The 26,458-nt window shown below is 37.0% G+C and overlaps 1 protein-coding gene across 13 annotated transcripts in view; it reads right to left on the bottom strand.

The window, feature by feature from the left end:
- CDIN1 (CDAN1 interacting nuclease 1) overlaps positions 1-26,458 on the bottom strand; it is a 207,654-nt gene that overhangs the window by 170,048 nt on the left and 11,148 nt on the right. The window contains exon 1 of one of the 13 annotated variants that reach the window (XM_081830852.1): positions 8,124-8,310. The exons of the other annotated variants lie outside the window; for them this stretch is intronic. Within the exon in view, the coding sequence (XP_081686978.1) occupies positions 8,124-8,215 (92 nt within the window). The 5' untranslated portion in view covers positions 8,216-8,310. Of the gene's footprint in view, positions 1-8,123; positions 8,311-26,458 lie in introns of those variants that run through there. 13 annotated transcript variants of the gene reach the window in all.

The raw sequence follows: 26,458 nt of genomic DNA, 5'->3' as shown, positions 1-26,458 counted from the left end.
TATTGTTTAAAACCATTTAAACATTTTCTTATTCTTTTTCTGTATAGAAGTATGTGTTCTGGGGCACCTGGGTGGCTCAGATGGTTGAGCGTCTGCCTTCGGCTCGGGTCATGATCTCAGGGTCCTGGGATCGAGTCCCGCATCGGGCTCCCTGCTCCTCGGGAGCCTGCTTCTCCCTCTGCCTCTCTCTCTCTCTGTCTGTCATGAATAAATAAATAAAATCTTTAAAAAAAAAAAAAAAAGAAGTATGTGTTCTGCACTCCTAATCTTTCTTAATTTAATAGGTCACAGAGACCTTATATAAAATCAGTAAAAATGATTGGCCAAATTCACTTTATAACTGTTATAATTTATAAAAATCACTATCATCTTTACCACTTTCTTCCTAAATTTTCAGTTATATTAACATAATGGTATTAATAATTTCATACTCTTTCCCTGTTTTTTATTCCCTACTCCCAACCTCCAATTACCAAACTGATGTTTTTCATTTAAGAATTTAACCAAAAAAATGCAGGAATTTGCATAAAAGTAACTTCCTAAAAACTTGGTGCTTTTACATAGCCTCACTAGTGATCGTATGAGGTCAAGCAAACTATTTGAAGCTTCAGATGCTATATTTTCCCTACTGCATTAGCTTGAAAAAAAATGTAGATTTTCAGTCTTCTCTAAAAACATCATAATCATCATGATATGGACTATAATTAGTCCACAACCACCCTACTTTAATAATAAATGTTGAGAATATTAAAACAACAAATGGAATGCCTTAAAATGCATTAAGCTCTTCTCTCATTAAACACAAAATTTTAACTCTTAACCACAAGGCTTTTATTCTTAATTCACAATCAAATCCTTTTGGCAGTTAATCTCAGCACTTAATGTCATTTGCTCCAATAAAAACAATTTTAAATGGCTGTAAATGCCTTCCCTACTTCTCTGTGTGTCTTCAGAGAAACTAGAAGATGAACAGATGGAGTTAAGCCACTATGACTATGCACAACACAATTACGTTTCCTATACACTAACTTCTGCTAGAATATCCTGTTTGTAACTTCTTCCCATTTCTGTTGAACTCCATCAGTCTAATAAAGTGTAGATACTCAACAGATAGCTACTATCTTGGTGATCATGTGATGATGATGACAAAGATAACAATGATGGTGAAGGGCTTCTTAGATATCAAGCTCTGTTTTACTTACCACCACTAAAATAACAGAAGTAGTAGTATCTTAGAAAATGAGAAGGAGGGATGAAGTATCTTACCCAAATTAACAGAGCCAGCATGTGAACATAGCTAGTTTGGCCTCAAACCCTATGTTCTAAATATGGCAACCAAGAAATAAAATTACTTTCAAGAACCAGTACTCTAACATCCCATGAGTCTTAGTCGCAAAACAACCTAGTTTCAACAACAACAAAAAATGGATCTTGCATCACAAGCTTCCACTTGTTCAACTAACTCAGCAGATCTGAATTTATCAACCCAGTAAAGTTAATGTGCAACTAGTGGCTTTAAATGAATATATCTTTAGCTATAATTTGATGTGAAAAAAATTATATATAAAGTTACATTTACACTATATTTATAATTAAGCTTTAAGTAAGCATATGTTCAAGGTCTATAAAAGAAGACATAATTGTAAAAAATGTGTAAGAGTTTGGGGCTACAGGTGATTTATTTTTATGCTTTTTTATGGTTTTAATCTTATTTATATGAAGAAATTAAAATTCAGAGAGGAAAATACAACTTTTCTTGATATGTATGCAATATCCTAAAAATATGACTGCATTTCATGTTCCCAAAACACACCATCCAACCAAAAAACACAACAGCAGATACCCTTTATTCTACAGAATTGCCACTGATATTGTGTAAGATTCTTCCCAAATCTTGATGTGCCCAGTGCACAAGCAGCACCAAATTGTGTGTCTCAATATTTAGAAAAGCCTGATTTTGATATAAGAAGCTTAAATTCTCTTCTCAGCATCAAAATGACCTCCAGAGCCTTGCACTCCCTTCCCAGAGCAGAGGAAACCAGAAAGACTGCCTTCCCTGACACAAATACTATTAACTCAAGACAGCACCCAACTGGGGAAGCGCTTGCTGTACCTGGTTCCTCCTAGAGCTGCACAACCTCATCCTGGGGTCTACCCACGACTTCCAGACCCACCCTAACATCAAGGAGGAAGAATGTGAGTACCTTCAGCCAAATACTCCAGCACCTGAGGTTAAGTCCCATTTGCTTCTACGCTGGCTCTTATTTCTTCGGACTCAGCCCACAGACCACCAAGGTAAAATTTGTTTCCCAGATTTTTTGTGTAATGGGGACCTTTTCTTTATAAACCTCTCTAGTATTATGGTTACTTGAGAATTTGCTCTTGACAGGAACTTAAGTGCCATCCCTGGGCCAGCCTGGCTGTTGGGTCCTGCTCCCCATGACAGAGGTCCCTTCAGGTGCCTCTCTCTATTTCACAACACCTGCTTGGTTTGCTCCCAACTTGTTCTAGACCCGTTTAAGGTCAGGGAGAAGACATCTATAGGGAGGCCCAATTGTCCCCACCCATCCCACAAGCCTACTCAATTCCCCTGAGGAAAACTGGATCATGCCCAGCTTTACCCTACGAGTGACAGTAAAAATGCTGAAAAATCCACTTGAATATAAACTCTTTCAGTTCTAAGATACACACATCAGGTAACAGATACTGAAATCTATAAGCACACTGAAAAGGATCAAATGCGGGCGACACTACGAAGAAAGAAACAAACACCTTATTTTCAAAAGTTTTTCTCTTCAACTTTCCCACACATAAAATTCTAACCACTTATGGGTAGTCATCATTTCAATGAATTGTGTCAAATGAAAAGGGAAAAAGAACGATACATTCACCATGAGGCTAATTTATGGTCTCACTAAATCCAGCAGACTGAAGGATTTCATTTAGTCTATCATGAATTCTTAGACCAAAGCAATTCTATTAAAAGCCTTTGAAGAAAAACAAAACAAAACAAAACACAACACACCTGAACCTAAACTTCTTAGGTCAGCCAACAAATCTTTTCCTAAATATTGCATCAGATATCACATTTTCCACATTTTTGAAAAGCTAACACCAAGGAGTTTGTCCCTCTAAATGGGGGGGATTAATTTAATTAATTAAAAATTAATTTAATTTTAAAAATGAAATTTTTTCCCATAAACTAAAACAATAAGTATAATACTTTATAATTTCATATAGACAGTCTTAAAACAATACTAGGTATCAGTTGGGCAAGACTATATGCAGATTAGAAAATGTAGGCTCAGAAAAATTACCAAAACATACACAGAAGCATCTAGTTCCTAAAGGATTGAGCCTCTTAAAATTCAATCTTGTTACTTCAAATCCTGGAGACCCAGTTCCTCGCAGTTCACCTTTCCACCATGTCTAAGACGGGGCTCTCATCCTGATGGTTAAGAGAATGGCGTCATCCTCATTCCAGACAATGAGATGAAGTTAGTCTATAGCATGCTGCTTCTCACATTTTCCTGTACACTCATTTTCCTTTTCTGATGGTTTCTCTTTATATTCTCTCACTGGCCCAATGTTAAACACAGCTGAGACACTGCAAAGGCAAATGTTCTCCTTCGGAATTGCCTTTAGAACAAAAATATGAAGGAGGATAATCTGGGAGTTTCCAAAATGACTAAATTAAACCTGAACTGTACCAGAATTCTGACAATTACACAACGTCCCAGGAAGAAAACCAGAGGAAACCATGTGGCTTCAGATAAAAAAACAAACAAGCAAACAAACCCAGCTGAGAAAACCTGTGTTCTTAAAAATCTGAATTTTAAGCATTCGAAAATATACCTAGATGGCTCTTTCCCTGGCTGTTGGGGGCATTAGCATTGCTGTTCAACAGCTCTCAACAGAATTGCTTTGGTCTAAGAGCTCATGAAAGCCTTCAGACTTCTGGATTTACTGAGCCCATAAATAAGTCTCATGCTGAATTTTAATTTAAAGTATTCTTCCTTTCTTCACTTGATTTTTTTTCATTAGACTCAGTTCTTTAAGGCAGAGGCTCTTTTTACCTTTACTTACATCTTTTAAACTTTATATCACCAACATTTAAGCACAAGATCTTGCACATACTAACCTTTCAGAGGATGATCTAAAAGAATAAGCCTCCTCCTCTGATTCTTTAATATGTGCATACCTTCACACCAACACACATATCCATTGCAAGGGAAAATGCAAAAATACAGCAGCTCACACAGAACACAGAATAAATATTCATTAAGACACCATTGGGATGCCTGGGTGGCTCAGTCGGTGAAGCATCTGCCTTCGGCTCAGGTCATCATCCCAGGGTCCTGATATCCAGCCCTGTCTTGGGCTCCCTGCTTAGCGGAAGCCTGCTTCTCCCTCTCCCTCTGCCTGCCACTCCCCTGGCTCGTGCTCTCTCTCTCTCAAATAAGTATATAGAAACTTAAAAAAAAAAAAAAAAAAGACAACATGTGAACACATGACAGAGGTAACATTGGTAAAGGGGAAGACTTTCTGTTTCCAAAAACTGTGGTGCTTCAAAACAAACAATTTCAAGCTTTATAAGAAAAATAAGAGAGTAAGTGCTCCTAATTAATTTTTTTTTTTAAGATTTTATTTATTTATTTGAAGAGAGAGACACAGTGAGAGAGGGAACACAAGCAGGGGGAGTGGCAGAGGGAGAAGCAGGCTTCCCGCCGAGCGGGGAGCCCGATGCAGGGCTCGATCCCAGGACCCTGGGATCACGACCTGAGCCGAAGGCAGACGCTTAATGACTGAGCCACCCAGGCGCCCCTCCTAATTAATTTTTAAGGCCTAGAAATGTTGGCCATAGCAAATACAAAAGAAACATCAAATCTGATCAAGGCGTTGCTGTCACTGTAAGAAGAGGAGCACAATCTCACAAAGTTCATAACAATCATTATTTTTTTAAAGAGCTATCAATAGTGAGATCAATGACTTCAGGGAAACAATGTTCATAGCCAGGCTATGCATAAGGATACCTGAAGAGAGCACTGTGACCTGTTCCTTATATAATCAATTATCCCACCCTAACCCAACTCTCTATCTTTACAATAGACAGGTAGATGATGCAAACGAGTCACTGCAGGAAATCTGTAAAAGCCATGTCTGAGCCTTGACTCAATGAGACCAAATCCAGAACCAGGCAAATAGAGATGATGGGTATTATAAAGTGCTAACCTTCCTGAAAAGTTACCTGCCTCAGCTGCAATCAGCAAGGCATGGACTTTGAAAGAGCTCTGAATATGGTGAGCAACTTGGTCTAACCCACCTATACGCTGACCTTATACCCCAGGATTCCCATCTGGTGAAACTCAGCATCTCTACCTTTACATCAGATGGGGTGAGGTTCAGCTGCAAGGGACAGAAAACCCAAAATAACTATGGATTAAACAAGGCAGAAATTTGTCTCTTCCAGCACAGCAATTCTGCTCCAGGAAACCCCTGGGATCCAGGCTAGCATCCAGCTCAACACTCCATCATCTCTAGGGTGCAGCCCTCACCCCTACGGTTAAGAGAGTGGCACCCAGACAGCAAGATGGAGAAAGAATTTGAAGAAGAGAGATGGGGCTGTCTTTTAAGGAAGGCTCCTGAAACTTGCACGGACTTCACAATAGCCAGAACTTGGTCCCATGGCCACGCAGGCTGTGAGGGAGCCTCTATTCAGCGAAGTTGTATGCCTGGTTAAAATCAAGGACTCTGTCAACATGGAAGGGAAGAAAAGGGGGGAAACAACAGTTTCTGCCATGAGCACAGCACTCCACAAGTGAACTCAACCATCATAAACGAAGCTGCTCTAATAACCGACAATGCACGTGGCTAAAAATTAACACCCTGCTTCAAAGCTGCCTTGATTCTCCTAACTCTGGTTTGATAAACCCAAGCCATTTTAAACTCTTGCTATATGATATTCCTTTGAGAGCACTCTCCAATCATTACTATAATGAATTTCATTTCTCAGACAGCATTGGTGGGCAACAGAATTTAGGGTTGGAAATGCCACCAATTAAATGACTTGTTATTCATCTGACAAAAGGCAAAGGCTTCTCTGTTTTCAGTTCAAGACATAATCCTCTTATCATAGAATAGTATAATATTTACCATCTTTGGGGATTAAGTATTCTTTTTAATCAAGGCTTTTTTTAAAATTTTACTATTATTTTTTAAGTAGTCTCCATGCCCAACATGGGGCTTGAACTCATGACCCTGGGATCAAGAGTCGCATGCTCTGCTGACTGAGTCAGCCAGGTGCCTCAGGAATTAAGTATTTGATTCTCAAAACTCAAATTTTTTTCCTCTCCTCTTCTAAGATAATAACAATAATACTGAGAAAATTTAAAAGCAACTGATTTTATGAGACATGGACATTTCCTTTCATGAGAAGTAGGTATCCCTGGATTCATTCACCTGAACCATGATGATTTTGTGTAAATCTCGGTCTCTCTTCATTTCATTTAATCCAGTAATTTTGAACATCCAATAACTACACATTTAGAAGCCACTCCTGGTAGACAGTCAGTCCATTTATTCAGTAATTCAGCAAATAGCTAGCAAGCACCTGTTTGTTGACACACTCCCATGTGCAGGAGAGTGGACTCTCAAAAAAGTATGTTGTGCAAGACTCAGCCTCCCCAAGGCTTCCTTCTATATTTAAAAAGCATTGCTTTTGCGAGGCACAAAACACAGTTATTCTCAGAAATGAAGCACTCCCCACTATTTCAATATAGTGAATACCTATCAGTAGTGAATAAAGATTCTCCAACTATATCTGTATAAATTTCCAAGAAGTGATGAGACAAAAAAAAAAAAATCTTCTTACAGTAAGTTCTTTCAAATGACTAGAAAAAAGTATCCTGGTACAAAATGGTATGCAGATAATTTGGGTAACATAATTCTAGGAGAATGAGTCAGAGGCATCATCATTCTCCTAACCTTGACCCTGAATTTGGTCTAAAACTTCTATACATTTTTAGTGCCATGTGAGAACAGATGATGCTGTAACACACGAAAATGGCAACATTTAAAATTCATAGTAGCACAAAACCATTACTTTTCCCACTGGATCCCTTGAACTTTAATAATGTCTGACCTGGTTGGCCAATAAGTTCTAAAAGCAGACAGAGGAAAATTGCCAATATTAGACACTGCTGGAATGATTTTTCATTTAGAAAGATTTTATAAGTTCTCTTAAAAACAGGTCACCAATTCTAGAGACATAATTTTCTTGAGGGGGTGGTCATTGAAGAGAGCAGATATCTCAGTATACGCAAAATGGAATCAGATGAAAACCAGACTTCATATATTCCTATTATCCATACATACAAAGCAAAAATAAATACATACCCAGTCCCCCCCACACTCCCATACACTATATATGCACCAATCCAAATCAAAGAAAGTGTGGCAAAAGGAGATGTCAAAGAAAGTTATTCATTTATTTCCCAGGATAAATGGCACAAAAACCAGCATCTCATTAACTGTCCAAAGGAGACGATATACTATACAACTGAGGCTGGATAAAGAGACTGGTAATCACACATTTATAATTTTCACATTATACAAATGAAAAGATTTATAAAGGCACAATTTAAGAGTCTACCTTGCTTAAGTCACTTAAAAGAAGCAAAGTGACAAGAGGAGCAAGCAATTAGCTGCTTCTCCACAATCCCGCAATTCCAAGTGGCTCTCTACATGCCCCCTTGTTTTAGTCAAATATCATTTCAACACGCAATTATCCCTGTGCTTTGATTCAGTTGTCATCTGTTTTGTTTTTAATGCAAATACCTTCTTACTGGCTGAAAATTTCCCATATTACGGTTTGTGAACTGTTGCCTAAGTGTTGCTTAAAAATGCCTTCAGCAATGCATTCAGTCTTTCAGACCCCCGAGATTCTAGTCAGCCAGAGTAGCTCTTGGGTGCACACCCTGCTCTGAAAACTCAGAGAGCTAGTGTGGTCACAGAGAGAGCTGCACAAGGGGTAAACTCTCATTTAATTTCTCTCCCAGAGACTGTCAAAAGTTTCCTTTCACAGCTTTACAAAAACACCAGCCTCCAGATTGGCAGGACATTACCTTGGCACTACATCTCTCTTAAAAGCTTTTCCACAGCCCACATTTATCTTCACAGCATCCCTGTGTGAAAAGCAGGGACTCCTGCTATCCATGCAGACTAACTGGAGCTCCTAGAGAGGAAGTGACTTGCCCAGGGCCATGCCGCCATGGCTTAGGAAGCCAGACTCCTATCAGGTCTGGATCTGCAGGCCTGGCTCTTGCGGACCAGGAAAAGCCATACACTCTTCCCAATGCTCTTGTAAAAGAATACATTTCATAAATCATACGTGACTAATTACATTGTAAAAACAATGGAACTCAGTTCAAGTTTTTTTTTTTAATTTCAAGTTGATAAGGCCCTGATTTTTTACAACTAGATATTATTTAAAAATTCACACTTGATTTGCACAATTTTTTATTTTTAGCATTTTACTAAACATAGTTCATATCAGATTCTCACTTAATTTAGATGTGATCAGATATATTTATGTGCATAACTTTAAAAGAAAAATATTAAAATGTCTGACCTTTAAGTTATACTGAAGAGACTGACAATTTTTTTTTCTATTTAACATATTATCTGAAGGAAAACAACTTCACCAAAACAGTATGTTTATCAAACAAAAAGAACTTCATAACAAAGCAATAGTATTTTCCTTAAAGGTTACAAATATTTCTATATTGACTTTCTATTTTCATCTTGCTTGAAGTAAGATCCCTTTGAAAGAACAGCACAAGGACACTATCAGGAACATAAAAAGGGAACCAACAGACAAGGACAAAATATTTGCAAATCATGTATCTGATAGGGATGTATATCCAGAATATGTAAAATATACTTACAACTCAATAATAATGAAAATAATAAAAAGCCAAAATGAGCAAGGAATGTGACTAGGAATTTCTCCAAAGAAACACAATATCCAATAAGCATATGAAAACATTCTCAACAACATTACTCATTGAGGAAATGGAAATCAAAACCACAATGAGATACCACTTCATATTCACTGGAATGGCTATAATCAGAAAGACAATACACAAGTGTTGACGAGGATGCTGAGAAATCAGAACCTCAGCATTGCTGATAGGAATATAAAATGATGCAGACCCTTGGAAAAAGTTTGATAGAGTCTCAAAATGGTAAGCCATATTACTCAGATATTCTATGCCTAGGTATCTACCCCGGAAAAATAAAAGCATATGTCGACACAAACACTTTTACACAAATGTTCATAGAAACATTATTCGTAACAGTCAAAAAGTGGAAACCACCAAATATCCACAAACTCATGATGAATGGATAAACAAAATGTGGTATAGTCATATAATGGACTATTAAACAGTAAAAAAGAATTCAACGACACAAATGAACCTTAAAAACATCATGCTAAGTTAAAGAAGCCAGTCATATTGTATGATACTACTTAAATAAAATGTTCAGATAGGAAAATCTATAGAGAGATTTCAGATTAGTGGTTTGCACAGGGCTGGTGTGAGAAGGAATGGGAATGGAAAGTGACTGCTAATGGCGGCTATTTAGTTTCTTTTGGGGTTGATGAAATGTTTTGGAATTAAGATAATGGTGATGGTTGCACAACTTTGTGAATATACTAACAGTGGTTTTTAAAGTACAGATTTGTACACTTTAAAAGGTGTTATGGTATATGAATTATATCTCAATAAGAAAAATTTAAAAATTAATATTTATATAACATATAATGATTTAATTTCAAATTAGAAAGCACAGAAGAAAAAAGAGAAAAGAAATCTAGATCAATCTCAAAGAAGTTAGTCATGATCATGGGCCCCTGTCTCCTAGGAGGACCCAGGCCCTGGATGCAATGTAGTCACATACACATTAGGTCACAGGAAAGAGAGCATTTGATTTTCCATACTGTATGGAAACCTTGTAAGCAATGCATGTTCATTAAAAACTATTAAATTTTTCCCACAGCTTATTTTAAATACTATAAAATTATGTCCCCAAATTCTCCTATGGACTATATGATTAATGTTCTTCATGTTTTACTTCCCTGAAACACCAATAAGATGATAATAATTCCATTGAATACAATTCTTGTCCTCAAACTATCCTCATTTAGGGATGCCACTTCCCACCCATCGGACAATCTGATCAGGTAACAGTAGAAACAATGGAAATGTGTAGACCCTTCTAGTGCATTTTCAATGAGTAAAAAGCGTTACACCTCCCATTCACAGAATTGCAGACACTTATAATTTTAACAACACAGTTTATCAACCTACTGAATACAGGGACCAGGAAAACACCTGTTGTCACCATTACCACTGATTAACCCAGAAAATGCCACGAAAATGGAAGGAGAGAGTTAAGAAATCAATTCCTACTGCTTTAAACCCAAACTCAAAAGTCTCTCTGTGACTTCCAACCTGTTTGGGTTAATCCCTAGACAGGTGGCAACCTTACTTAGAGTAAATTAACCATCCCCTAATTATACAAAAAGAGCTCGCAGGTAATTGACAGGAACACAGCTAAATATGATTATGCCTGTTGGGAATATAAAATCTATGCATAACCCTTAGAGGTTAAGGGAATAGTGACTTCTATAAACAGAGATTTTAATTTAACAGAAAATATTTAAAAATAAAGTTTAAGTCTAAAGTCTATTAAGGAATTGAAACAGTCATCCTAAGCAGGTAAATACAGAGATACTGTGAGAGGGAATTAGATTACCGGAGACTGGTTTTACTCAGAATCTTTTTAACCTTAATCCTGTATGGCTTATTTGAGATGATTTTCCAACCAGATAATAAAAAGCAATTTCATCTAAGTGCTGCAGTCGCAGGGTTTTACTGCATGAGGCCCTTCCATGCCCCATTTCCAGATCTCCTCGTGGAGGGGGCAGGTACCTCTATCATTTGTTCATTCTTTGGGAAGCATGCTATGCTTCCCTCCATATGTGTACAGAGGCCCCCAGGACAAAACCCAAACTTCTTTCCCCCATTCTCACCAACCTCAAAAAAAGTCAACTTCACAGAGTTGTAGAAGTCGGACTTTCTGTCTTCTTTATAAGCCAAAAAGTGTATTTGTATATTTTCCATAAAAAAAAAAACACAGAAATCACATAAAGCCAGTATCTCTGAAATAATGTAATTAAAACTCTGAAATACCCATGCTCGGATAAGGTGCAATAATATTATATAAAATATATGATGGGTGAAACATATAAATATTCTTTATACTTATATATAAAAACATATGTAACACCACACAATGCACAATATGCTTTGGAAAAACCAGCATCAAGGTTATCACTGTGACTTCCTATCAGCAGAGAGAAGGAGGCGGATGGAATTCTGGAACATGGGTAAGATAACACTCATGTCAAAAAAAAAAAAAAAACTCCTTGTCCTCAAGCAAGCTAATGAAGCAAGTGATAAGCTAGGGTCAAATTCCCACTTCTACAATCAAAACTTATCATAGGAGCCCTTGAAAAGGGAGTGCATCTGTCATATGTTAATGACTTCAAGCCGTTCACCGAACTTCTAGGTGTATAGGAAAACTTAAAAGCACTTCACAACTCCTTGTGGGTATAATTAGCCTGTTGCAATTGTTGGCAATTCTCATCCTGGGACTTTAAAAGGTCACTCCACTCTTTAAGATACCAAATTTGGAGTCACTCTCCCTTCTGGACAGATTAAGCACACCCTGCAATTAGTATACAGCTGCACCTGTTGCAAAACTTCTTTCTTCAGTGATGTAAATGGGGACAGTCAACAACATTCTAAATTCTTGGGGGATTATTAGACCTTGGAAACTAAGCAATGAACGAGTCTGATGTCTGTTGTTGAGGTGATGAATGGTGGTCACACCCTGACCACACGCAGAAGCCATGATTTTTATTCCCTATAGACAAGCCCAGCTAGCGCAGGCCCCACACTGACTTGAACCTCTCGATCTCGTAAGCAGGCAACATGCAGTCTGCTATTTAACAGAACTATGTTCATGATGTAGCTGAATTTCTACAAAGAACATAAAGAACCCTAAAAAAATGTTTATAAGTCCAACTAACTAATAGAGCATCACTGATTTATCTCAACTTTACTAAATCATGATGAAGGAAAAATGCTGCTGGTCACATATGGAAGAGAATCTATTTTATAAAGTTTGTAGCTCAAAGCTGCAAATTCTCCTTTATTAATCCTTTACAAAAGTGTCTACACATTTCATAAATTGTCTTTGATGGTAATTTCACTGCTATACTACAAAACAACAGTATAGATATTTGAAGGATACAGCTTTTAGTGGAAATACACTTAGAAAAGAGACATTCATTTAAAAAAATCATAAAGTTCCAAGAAAATATAACTGTTAGTAAACAGTTGCTGAGGGAAGTATTAAACATAAAGTCATAAACTATCTTCTTCCTTCCTCCGTCCTCCTTCCTTGCCTCTTTCCTTTCTTTATTTAATGAAAGAGAAGTACAGAGGACAAGGCTCCAAAGCCCCCTTTCTTTTTAAGCCACATAAATCACTGGTATTTTCCAATAAATCAGAAAAAAAATGATACTTTAGTAGCCGACATATGTGGCCATGTAAACAAACACAAAGTCTTCTTAAATTAGGGATATTGTGCTTAGTAAACCTATTAAGCAAAGCTGCTTATTATCACCACAGCATATAATATATCATCATATATACTTAAGTATATTTCTCCCATATATAATTTCTTTTCAAAACATAATTGGAAGTTTACAAAATAGGGAAAAAACTTTTTTTTTCCTGAAACAGTTTTACTACATTATTGTTAAGTAGGTACACTTTCTTCTGTGTCTTAAATTATGTGTATACTTTCACAAGGCTGACTGAAATAATAATATAAAAAATAAATCAGGGAGACTATTTCAAAATTAGCATGACAACTCAAAAAAAGCCAGCAGGACTTGATTACATTCTTACCATTCCCCTCCAAAACATATTTTCACCTGACATTTTACCTGATATATTTAAATAAACATATTTCTTTGTGAAAATATTTCCTAAAGGGAGATATATATGTATATGTATATCTATACTTTTATATATATACGTGTGTGTGTGTGTGTGTATCTATACTTTTATATATATCTCCTTTTAAAAATCATGGGACTCAATTATGGAATTGCCAATTGTTTTAGTTTTGTTGTTGGGCCTATATAGTAATCAAATTTAGAAAACTATAAATTATATTTAAATTTATTATTTACAAGCAATTAATTATAAAAAACAGCCAGGTGGCTTTCATTACATAAATTACTGTTAATGACAGAGACCTCATGCTGCTACTGTATTTAGCATTTGCATGTGTCAAGTGCACAGAGCGCTGTATAACTACCCTCTTCGTGATGGAACTGATCACTGAAGCACAAGGCAGGCTGCCTAAGTTTAGATCACCCCCTAACTAGTTGTTTGAATACCAAAAAGCCTCAAGGTTTTGACAGTGTTTGCTATAGGAACTTGTAATAATGTTTTGCTGAAACAGCTTTAAAACCAGATAAATTACTAAGCATTAAGTAATGTCTAACAACACTTAGATACTTAAAAGTCCTATCGCTATGATTTAAACATGACCAAAAAAATGTTCAATCAATCCTCACCAAACCTAGTAAAGGATTTACTAATGTCTCACAAATGCAGTTTTTAAAATGTTTGACCCGTTTCCTCCCACCGTGAAACTGCAAAAGAAACAGACAATAACTCTCTTTTCAGGGCTCCGTCTCCCTATTTTTTTAGCCTTTTATAAAAGTGATTCTCCCAACTCTACAGCAGGTGTAATTCCCTTCCAAAGGGAATGAAGAATTTAACCTCCTTATTCTGAGGTAAAGCATGAGTTTCAACGATGTAACAGGAGAAAAGGACCTCATACTGTTACCCTGAATTAAGTGCAATCCTTGGACAAATAAAAACACATACCAAACACAAAGAGAAAATAAAAATAAAGGAAAATTTTCATCATACTTCAAACTTGAACTCAACCAGAGGCCTAAACAAGTAATTCCATCCGCTCTACCATTACCACCGGAGAAAGGGCAGTTTTATGAAAATGTGTCTTAAGCTGTAGGATGAAATTCTGGAATTACTACAGTCCCCTTTCCTTTAAAAAAAAAAAAAAAGGGTTTTTTTGTTTGTTTGTTTTAAATTTTTTTGATTAACTGAAAATCCCATATTGAGCCACTTCTCTGGTATTCAAGGACTGGCTAGTTTAGTTATCTAACCCTTCACTCTTCTGCCTCCCCTAAAAAGTCTCTGCCTTTCAGGAATTTTATCACTTCCTAACAACCACCAGGTAAGTGGGTAATGGAACGAATTGGGAGGAAATGTGTCTTTAGCCTCTTAGTAGTTAATCTACGTTTGAAGAGCCCAGAGAAGAGAAGGGTATAAAATAATGGCTAATAGTTTTAAGGAAAGAGAATCTACACACTCACTCAGTATGTGAATAAAGTAACAAAATGGCCTTTTTCAGCCAGCAGACAAGAACTAATTCACTCAAATTATTTTTGGCCAAAATAATCATCCTGGAGAAGGAGTGAGGCTTGTACATTCATCCTCAATGATGCTGCCTTTACTCAAAATAGAACTTATCTTTAGGGATCACTTTAGAACCACTTTACGAGTCACACAAGCAAGTCAACTTCACAGTCACAGCTCGTATCTTAACCAAAATACAGGGTGGCCACCAAGACTAGAAAAACAGACATATAATAAAAAGTTTATTCATTACTGAATTGCAACATGTGGCAAAATAATTAGGTTTCCAGACCTTGTGGTCACCTGCCCTCTTATTTATCAAACCTCCTGATGTTTGCCTATCTCCAAATACCGGATCCATTCCCAAAGTCTGTCACTACTGAAGATATTTAAAAGATTGTGCCACATGCTCTAAAAACACCTGCTAATGTGGAACCCCAAAAGCACTTTGGTTAGCATTAGAATGTGTGTCCAGTAGGAGCCAATATTCGTCCTATCACTTTTTTTTTTCTTTTTAATGAGTCATTATTTGGTGGTAATACATGAGAGGGAAGAGGAAAGTTCAGTGATACGTGGACATTAGAAGAGCTAAACGGAAGCCAAGAGACAGTGCCTAATAGCTTGGCAGGCGCTGGGGGACACTACCTACCAAAACTACCAGCACCTTCCACGAGAGTGCTCAGAGGCACTCATGAATACATATGGTTAAGAATTAAATTCACACTCTGATTTCACACTCCTTTTCTCGTACTATTACACAGTAAGTTTCAACAATATAACAAGATTTTCCATGTTTTTCTAATCTAAACTAGGAACAACAGCTTTATCACCACAAGTAAAAAATAAATTTGAGAGCTGTATATCAATAGCAGGCTGAGAGTTTTGGTGTGTGATGTAAGCAAATGATTCAGCGATGCTGTGTGCAGGGCATGGTAATGATGAGTCTTCAGAGGGAAGTCTAGAAAAGCCAGTCTGCAGTGCTGTCTGTTTTTGTGATGCTGGAGGCTCTGCAGTGGTTGAATTCATTGGCACCATGTATCAGGCAGGATATGAAGATTTTACTCAGAGGGTTAGGGGTTCTAGTCCCAGGGAAGGCCAAAACCAAAGGCCCAGTGGAGACTGTTAAGATAAAGCATCTTAACATGAAAACGAAGTTGAAGACTTTCTACTTTGGAAACTGCCATAATATTTCAGACATATGGCAGGTTGAGTAAATCAAAAAAGAGTCCTCCAGAAACAACATAGGCAGTTCATGGGATGAATACCCTGTAGCTGCCCAGTTGTATATTCCCTGAAGGGAAAGTTCACTGGGGCTTAAAAATAGGGTGCAGATGACTTCAGGGGGTCCAATTTTATAGAATGAACATGCCAAAAATCATAAAGGCACCTATTTCACATGATCCGGGTTTGTAAGGATAGTACTAGTTTCCATCTGAACCATGTGAGCTATATGCCTCAGATTATGAGAAGAAAATGGGGAACAGAAAAAAAAAAAAAAAGCCAAATCTCTAATTACAAGCCTGCCTCAATTCTAGCCGTGGCAGTTTCACACAAAGACCCCCTTGCAGTCCAAGTTACACTTTCCTGGGGGTAGAACATTTAAACGTGGTAGCTAGTGTCAACCCTTAATGAAATCCTGGTTGGTAAGGCCACTCATATTCTAAAAGGAAAACTATTCCTCATCCCGTGGAATGTTAGTACTTCACCATAATTTGCAGTCCGGTAACTGCTGGAAAGGACCTTTTGATCATTTATATCGGGGACATCAAAACACTGTAGCATTGCTTCCTAAAAATAATAGAAAGAAATTACTTTGAACCACATGAAGCAAAGCTACTGACCATCTCTCAAGGATTAAAGTCAATAGCTGTGTTAGAATTAATTGAAACTGGCGGAGAGAGGAGACAAAAATAATAACAGATCCAAAACTCTATCTACAAATGTTAATAGGCCCGAATTCTTCCGGTATTGAATTTCTTTCACCCAGTTTTACACCAAAGTTTCGTAAACTACGAAAACTCTGTTTCAATGCAAACCATAACACCACTACCAGCTCTTTTGGTGTAAATGGCATTAGTTAGTATCTTTTGCATGTGGCTGCAGATTTTTATATCACTCTCAAAGTACTTAGTTAATATCAAAATTTCTACTAAACCAAGCCATAAACAAATCTTCAACTGAAAAGCTCTGTCTACCCCTCTATAATCTGTTACCTGGAAAAAAAGCAGAAGGTCTCTCTAGCCACCTAATCACCATATCAATGACACATGCCACAAGAGAGAAGCACTAGTTTATTTGATTGATCATGGTAGATAAACTCCAAATAACAGAGAAATTAACAAATGCTTGACATTTGCTCAACATCCATTATTCTGACACTGCTTTCAGAATTTCAAAGCCTGGGAGTATGCTTAATCAACATTCATATTCCCTTGTGAGCCACAGGCACCATATTGCACCCCGCCTTCGTACTGATGAAAACTGCATATTGGCCATTTCCAAAATGTTCTGGGACTCCACACAGGGCCCCTTTTCTCTCTTGTTCCTGCTCTGCAGTTTTCTTTTAAACACTTCCAAGACAAAAGCATCTGCCAGTTTTTCTCTCTAGGGATGTATGCAAAATGAACTTAACAGTTTTAAGGCAGGAGTAACCCTCACATCTAAATTCATTCATAGGACAGAAAAGGGCCTAAGAGGCCTCTCCAGGGACAAAACCCTGCTGAAATTCTCCCCACACACAACAGTGGGAGTTTTATAAAATCTAAGTCCAGACAATTTCCAATTCAAATGCCCAACATAGCATGACCTTTGTCAGATCTCTGAGCCCAAGATGCACCCATGATTTTTTATTCTAACTAGCACAGACATTAGACAGGGCACTACTGCTAAGCAGGAGGTTCAATATTTGCATGCTCTTCTATTGTGAAAATGTAACAGTGACAGCACTGTGTCAAATTCTTTTCCCTCTAGAACTTTAACTCCATAGGAGAGGCATGGCTGACAGATGACTCCCCAACATCTGTGTTATGTACACTGCACAGCTGAGGAGCCCCGGATCACTGTCAGAACATCGCAGAGATGACCTGTGCCTTCTTATGCCTTCTTCTTCTCCCTGCCCACCCCCGCAAACATATATATAAATATCTACAATACAAATTGTGCGATTTTTAACAAAATGTAAAAATGGCAAGACAGATTAACATAATTTATAGTCATTAAAAGCTGTTCATGTAGCAGCTCAACATATGTTGTATAAATGTCCTATACCGAATAATTTATCAGATCTGACACAGTGCACATCATATTGTTTTATTTAATACACTTACTAAAATTTCATGGATCAAACATCACTTCTGAAAGCACAGAGAAAGCAACTAGAAAATATTTATTCATCTCCCGTGATTTATTTTGATTACCCTTACAGCTACATGATAAAGTGGAACTCACAAAATTACAAGGTTAAGGTTTACACCGCCATTGCTTCATCTACTAAAATATAACAAATGGCTCCATGTCTGTGTTATATTTTACTTTCATTTAGTATTAAGTAGTACACTAGGCTAAGCACTTAGCTGCCTACTGAATATTTTAATATTTTTAAATAGGACTTAAACATCCTAACCCAGGGAGTGGGAACTTAAGAAACAATGTTAGGAAAGAATAGCAACTCCTTTATATGGTACTAGACAGAACAGTAGTGGCCAAAATGAAGAAACACACCTTTAAATTCTCTCCTCCTCAAAAGAGATCACAGAGGGACGCCTGGGTGGCACAGTCGGTTAAGCGTCCGACTCTTGGTTTTGGTTCAGGTCACGATCTCAGGGTCATGGGATTGAGCCCCGAGTCAGGCTTCATGCTCAGCACAGAGTCTGCTTCAGATTCTCTCTCCCTCTGCTTCTCCTGCTAGTGCTGTCTCTCTCTCTCTCAAATAAATAAATAAGTCTTAAAAAGAGAGAGATCATAGAAATAAGCATTGGCCCATATTAGAAAGTTAGTAGGAATTCACTGACTGCACAAAGGACCACAATACCATAATACCATGGTAGAGTTGGAAGATAAAATGGCAGCAAAACACATGGCTCCTAACCTTGAGGAATTCACAATCAATCAAATAGAAAGCAAAAGACAGGAACGTATACATTCCAAATGAACAACAACAACAAAATTCTTAGTGGATCTAAACCAATATTCAAATATTCAAAGGACAAAAAAAAAGTAGGGGAGGGAACAGGAGAGAGAGAGAGAGAGAGAGAGGGAATTAGACATTGGCACTCAAGACTCTCATTCATCATCAATTTTCCTTTAAAATGTTTCATCTGGAGAAAGGTCTCCCAGGCAAGGAAGATGAGACAAAAAGGAAGATAAAAAGATCAGAGATGGGAGATGAGAGCCTGAAGTAGAAAAGGCCAATATAGCTCTTCAAGAAAATCACAAATGTTCGTTGGCCTGATCATTTTTGAGAGAACCATTAAAAATTTTACCAGATCAAGTTCCTTGGGAAAGAATACTAAGGAAAAAAACAAAAACAAAAAACAAAATCTGTTTCGATTTCCAATGAACTGTTTGGTTTAAAATGCGGTAAAAAGAGATGGAGACAAGAAAAAGATCTTTCTCAGGAACTAAGTTTTGTTTTCAGTTATAAGCAATAATCACCCCAAGATATCTACAAAATAATCATCTTCCCACAAGGATTACTCTCAGGTACCCAAAGGGCCTCCATCTGTTTCAAGGCATAGACACTGCGGTCCAGAAGCAAGGCTTAAGCTTCCCCAAATCTTTGCCTTACCACCATCATGTGACAGGCGAGCTGACAGTCAATGAGATACTTCATGTGCAGTAGGAACCCACGAAGCCATATTATATTGTCTTACAAGTCGGGCATCTCTAGATGAATAACAGGTTACTGCAGGAATACTAAAGGGTCTCTCATACTGCACCCTCAGAAAGGAAAGATAAAGACTATGAAGTCAAATAGAGTTCAATATAAAAACAGTAAAGCTCCAATCTCACAAAAGAAAAGAATGAATAAGAGGGAAATAACCTTGCTCAGTTTCATGCATGGTGAGAACGGCACCTGAAAAATCATCAGTAAAAAACAATTTAACCCTTGCAGCTTTATGTCAGAGCAAAACCACCTCACCCATATTGAAGGGTTTATATGAAGACGAGCTGTAGTAATAATAGATAGCTTTTAAAATGGGCGGGGAGGGAGGCATGCATCAAAAAAAATTCAACAAGAGTTAATTGAGCGCACTTAAGAACAACGGGTTTGAGTGTTGCAAATTCTTGCTGGGACCCCTATCATCACCATCACTCTGGTATTTTATTTCTAGACAAGAAATATGTTTTACCTTTCTGAGATTATTTTCTGGTTACAAGCCAACCATTATGAACCTTTCAGTGAATCACTGAATAGGGCACTTAAAGGGATAAACAATTATAAAAATAACTCTGTCACAAGTGCATACATTTTATTTTATTTAGTGATGTAATAAGCTTAGGGGCATATATCAGGTCCAAAATAGTCTTGGTCATTAATTTAAGCAATAAATCATAGGTCTTGCCAACAATGACGGCAAACAGATGCTAACAAGGAAATGTATTATTTAATATTGCCATGTGTTATAAAAATGTAAGTGTGTTTAAGACATGTCTTAAATTTTTATAATAATATGCATTTAATACATTACTGTTTTGACACATGCAGGAATCAGATTTATAGGTCCCATTCCGTAGCTTCTTCTTCTGTGAACATGAGAGCATATTCTGTATTTTTTTTTTTAAAACAAGAGGGGAAACCCTTAAAGTGCATGCTTGCAACAATATCTAATTGGTTGTCTTGCTGTTTTGTAGTAAATAATGTCAACACTGAAACTCATTAAAAAGAATGAATCTACATGCCGGAATACAAAAATAGAACATTTTAAAATTACAATTTTTAAAGAAACACTATAGTCTAAGAAGAGCACTCTTTAATCAAGATGACAACTACTTTTTTTCATTCATTTTGAGCTGTTCTGTATGACACCAGACAAAAATATACTAACTTGATTAATGAGTAAAGTTCAATGTTAAAAAATGTGGAAGTAACTAGGTAAGAAAAATCCTACTTTATATTTATATCTTCATGCAAAAATCCTAAGAATCAAACAGTATCTCAAAACACAAACTAATTTAAAATTGAGTCTCTCTATCCAAATTATGCCAAACCATAATATTCACCTTCTAATATTTCCTTTCTGATCAGAAGGCTGACATCTCTTACCAGTAGGTTCAACCCTCCTAGGGAAAGGGCCTGTGAGAGAAGGGAATTAGGACATAAGGAACTAATCAAAAGCCACTTAAAAAAAAAAAACGGAGCTTTTTTACATCAACAAGATGCCAACTCCGCTAGAAGCATTTTTTATTTGCACATTATTTTGTCTGGGTGTCCTTTTCCATCAACTCTCCCAACTGCCGACATGGTCTTCCCCCTTTCTTATGTAGGCAAGAGTCCATGCTTTAGAACACTTGAAGAAGCAGTGCTTGGAGTATGGAAACTAAATTTTCTTCATTAAATCTACTGAAGCAGATATTAAAAATGCATTTAATATACTGGCGATGGTCGGTGGGCACCGCTGACTGTGACAGGCCGGTTACTGATGATGTGCCGTCAGATGGCCTTCTCAGCAGGCGCCTGGGTCTCAGGCTGCTGAAGGACAGCAATATCTTCCCTTGTGTGTAAGCTCTATTCATCTCCCAAGTATTTACTAAATCACAGGCCTCTGCACACATAGCCCACGTTTCAGAGTATGCTAACAAATGATGGATGGCCTCGTCAATTCATTATGTCCTGAAAGCATGGTTTCCTGCCATTCCAATCATCAAACCTCAGTGCTTCAGAGCTGATCAGTCCCAGGGAATATATTTTGCAGGCTCGATTAAAAGAGTAGAAGTTCTTTCCATTAGAGGCTCTGACACTCTCCCCCCAGCTGTTGTTGCTTCTAACAATTATTTGGGCAGAATATTCACTAAGTTCAGACAATATTCAGACAATATAACATTGACAGGTTTTGTTTTTTTTTCTGATATTTGCTAAGATGTAATTTACCTATGACAAAACAGTTGAGATATTTAATAGTGAAATTTGTGTTTTAAAATAATTTTCCTTTTATGTACAGCAAGAAAAACCTTTAAAATATTTTATATCATGTAATATTCTAATGTAAATGCATTAGTGGATACATTTCAAAGGAACTTTCAAGGGAATAACCCGTCTCTAAATCATCTAAACCCTTTAAGACAATAATTCATGAGAGTTCTGTTAATTATAATCTAGATAAAGGTACAAACTACTTAAAAATTCGTCTGACAGTTCCAAAGTTAGATAATAAGAGTTCACCTTCTCAAAGAAATAAACCTCTTAAAAGAAGATATATTTTCATTTCCAAGGTTATATATGTCAGTTGTCTTTTCTTTAAGCCATTAAGAACATTTTTATTTTTAGCTATGGCTTATCTATGGAACAGAAAATAATAGCACACTCATACCTTTCACTCAGAAACAGTAAACTTTATAAATAAACGGACGAACTTACCACAACTAAACAGATAGCTGAGCTTTGAGGAAATGGGGTAGTGTTAAAGAGCTAAACAACTTGCTATAAATAAGCTCCTGAAAATGCTAAAAATTAAAAAAAAAAAAAAAGTGTCATACTCCCATTTAGCCAATAGCTGGGTAGGCTCCGAAGTACCCACAATCAGCATAAGCTCTGCCATTCACCTCAACCTTGACCTCAAGATTAAGCTCACTTTTATTGCGCACAAAGGTCACCTGTATTAGGTCAAAATTCAAAGTCCCTTGTCAGAAAAGGTTGATATATTCCAACCTTTCCTTCTCCATGCATCAAATTTTTCATGGTAAAGTCATATTCAGCAGACAGTATATTCAGCAATTTATTGTGCCATTGTAATACAGTGCAGAATACAATTGTCCAAAAAGCTATAACATGAATAAAATATTTTTCATGACAATGTACCAAATCTAGACTCCTTACACACCCTTAACAGATGAAATAAAACTAACCGAGTCTGGTTTTCACACTTCAGAAGAGTTATAAGGCATTGTCCTCAAAATACATTCCATAGTACAATTATGACTTTTCCATTACCTTTGGCTACAGGCACTATTTTTCAGAGTATCATTCAAATTTTTAAGTATTATTATTATTAAACACAGTGATTTCTAACCAGTTTTAATACCTTTATTCCAATCTGGTCTAAGTAGCTTAAGTGAAGTGTGAAATAGGTCTAAACCTAAAAGCCTCTCCTCAACCTAGAACCTAGAAGATATGCTCTACAGTAAACAGAATAGAAAAAGAAGGGGAAGAATTACTATCTTGCCCAATTCATTATTATTCCAACGATATGATTGGCAGAACTGCACAAATAAGATAAATTAAGCAAATTCTTTGCAGGCAGCATTCTAGGATACACTGTAATTACTAATAACCAAAGCCTTAAGGGGCAATATACCTATTTTCTTTAAAAAGTTTATGCAATTTCTTTGTGTTTACCACAAGACCTTTTCATAATCAGTATTAGTAGCATGAATAGATTTTAAGATTGTTTAAAAAGCACTCATTCTTCAAATTTATTAATACCTATATTAAACACTAAAACCAGTGTTTACACTCATATTATGATCTGGAGCATCCCACAAAATCTCCATGCCCTGGAAGACTTACACCTGAACTCACATAATTACTGGACTCCAGCTAGTTCCTGGTGGCAGAACCCTGACTCCAAAACTGGTATTCATCCTAGTATCTTTCATAAATTCATAACCACCTTGCTATCAAGGTAGGGCGGGAATATAAAAGTATTCCAGAATATGGGAGTTTATATTTGAAGAGTAATTAGACTCCTTCCTTAAGTATTTAAGAAAATACTTAAAAATTTTCAGGTTTTAACATTCTCACTTACCCTGGGGGGGGGGGGGGGAAGAATCAACCTAAACCTACATATCCTCATCTGTCATCCCAAAATATATCCCATCTTGGTTGCCACTATCATCTAAGGACTTTACTGTAATTGACTAAAAGTAGGTTTCCTATTATCCTGGGAGTAAATGAAAAACACTTTGGAAACCTAGAAAATAAAGGGGCTGGTTTTAGGCAAAATTTTTTCAGTTCTGATGTTCTGAGTCTAATTATTATAAGCAAAAATACCATTGCAATGAACATCCTTAAATCAATAATGGTAACAATAACAGAAACAGCAAAAATTTATTCAGCACAGTATTAGGAACTATGCTACTCATTTTATATGTACTACCACATTTCAAGTTCATAACAATCCCATTTTATAAATAAGGCATCAAGCCATGAAGTAAGTTACCCAAGGTCACCCAGCAAGTAACTCATGAAGCCAGAATTCATATGTCTATTTCCAGAACCAAGCTCTTTAAGCCAATTTATAAAACTGCCTTTACAACAAAAACCTGAACCACCTTCTGGAGTTCCCAATAATGGGTTTTGCCTCCTATCGATTTATAAAATAATTAACCATAAGCAGAGAGAGCTAATAAAGCACCCAAGGTCAAGCACAGGCTATGACAACTCTGCCAAACTCAACACCACTTGGCCAGCCCACTCATGTGGGCCTATCCCCACAAAGAATTTCTCTTGCTATTCTAAAAGGCACATATTCTTGCCTAATGTTGTTAATTTTATTATCCATTTGTTTTAGCTATATACTGTCATATTACTTTATTACTGACACTTTAAACGTAGAAAAGAAACACATTTGAGCATGTGATAATTGAATCTTTATAAAATTGGACAAAATCAAATTATAATCAACTGGGTATCTTCCCATTTGTTTTTCTTATAATTACAGAGATGCCTTATTTTCTTTTTATACTGGAGTGACCACCAACCAAAGACATAACAGCTAAGCTTGAAGTTTCTCAAAAAAATAATTTCTGACATGATAAACCCTCAGGTATACCATTGGAACATTTCCAAATTCCCAGAGAGTGTAAAGAATCACTGTAATATCCCTAAAGTTAGCTAATTAATCTATTTCGAAAGGAATCAATTTTCCTTAAATGAGACATATATATGTGGCTTTTTTTCTTTTTTAACCAGGCAGCATTTTTCTCAGGTCAGTTCAATCAAATGTCCATTATGATATATATCATAATACCAATAATATACTAGGTACTGCTAAGGCTCACAACTGGCATTCTAGTTCCCACATTAACTATGGTAGGGAAAAAAATATATGTATCCTCTCTTTAGACAAAAAAAAAAGGGGGGGAATAGCCCAACAAAAATATTGTAAGAATAAATGAAATACAGATGTAAGCATTTTGAGTCCTTTTAGAAAAAAAAAGCGATTAAAAAAACAGAATAAACTGGGTTAAGAAAATTCTGGAAAAGACATGTTATAGGGCCATAACGTGCAATGCAAAAGTCTCAAATTGGTGATGGTATGCAGTGGTGAGGGGGGCTTAAGAAATGCCTTTGGTGGCAGTGGGGAGAGCCCAGGTTTGTCACACGTTAGCCAATTTCTGTGGTGTAAACACTCCCGCCGTGGCTGATACTAAGCTACTGGACGTGAGGTCACAGTTTATGTAGAGTCAGGAAAAGATACTTATCATCAGCTCGCACAAGCCAGAAAGAGCCTGCTCCAGCACCCTCTGGCTGTGGGCCAAATTCAGCCCACAGACTTGTTCTGTCTGGCAGGAAACGAGTGGCCCACAGTGTCTTTAAAAATTCCAACAAAGTGACAACATTTAAAACTCAGAATATCTCTTCTAAAAAGTGAGATAGAGAGCTGCTTTCTAGAGAATAAAAGACCCGGCGGCACAGGGCATAAGGTGGCACAAGGTGGCCATTGCCACATTAGTACCCACGACTGTCCTTTCCCTTAGCCACGATCCCAACCAGGCCAGCTTCATTCATTCACTCCTTGTTGGTACCTGCCTGGCCCCTCAGGAGACAGGAATCTGAGATCTCTAGTTAAAGAGCACAAAGGGAGAGTTTGACCTCCAGATGTGTAACTTTGTTCAAATCACCCGGTTGCACTCTTCCTTCGGTTTCTGCGTCGACAACATTAACTGATTTGACTAGATGGTGGCTAATTGGTATCTCAGTCCAACCCTCTAGAAGTCACTGAATCTAAAATAATGAGACAGGTATGCAGGTTCCTCTGGAGAAACTTTTGTGATTTGCACCGGAAGAGTCTCCAGCATGTCCACCACAGTGCAAATAAAAATTCAAACGTTATAAACTGGAGGTTAAATGTATTTTATTTTTACATATGTATTTTAGTTGGCCTCACGAAATAAGAATCCAGATAATGTTGACTTCGCCAGTTAAGAAATGATGTTTGTGAGCTATTTGTTACATCTAAACTGTAAGAGTCTGTGGGGTTTTTTAATGCTATACAACGAAGAGTCTCTCTCACAGCCCCAGTCCATTTACTATCTTAGCTAAATGGGGCTTGAAGTGCAAGTTAATTTCAAATTTTATTAGCTTTCCCTACCAATATTATCAGCAAAAACAAATAGCAGTGTAATATACCTTGAGCAAAAGATGGTATCAGCTTGGAAGAGTTATAGACAGAAACAAAAGAGGAAAAAAAATAAATTGCCAGTCTAATTTCAAATGTGATTGTATAAAGATGCATTTAAATGACGCTTTACTCTCCCACGTCCCATCTACCAAGAAGGCTATCCCTACAAAGAGCCTTACTCCCCTACTAGTCTTAAACACCACCCTATAAGTTAGAGAATCTCAGGAGGCTAAGGTGTGGCACAGCCATGAGTGACAAACCACAAAGAGATTTCACTCTGTGTTTCTATTCATGCTGGCCCTGGAG

This window comes from Leptonychotes weddellii, chromosome 9 (assembly GCF_054177405.1).
Source record: "Leptonychotes weddellii isolate Sample4059 chromosome 9, ASM5417740v2, whole genome shotgun sequence".
NCBI lineage: Eukaryota > Metazoa > Chordata > Mammalia > Carnivora > Phocidae > Leptonychotes > Leptonychotes weddellii.
Note: the sequence above shows the minus strand (reverse complement) of the source record. Positions and strands in the feature narration are given on the sequence as shown.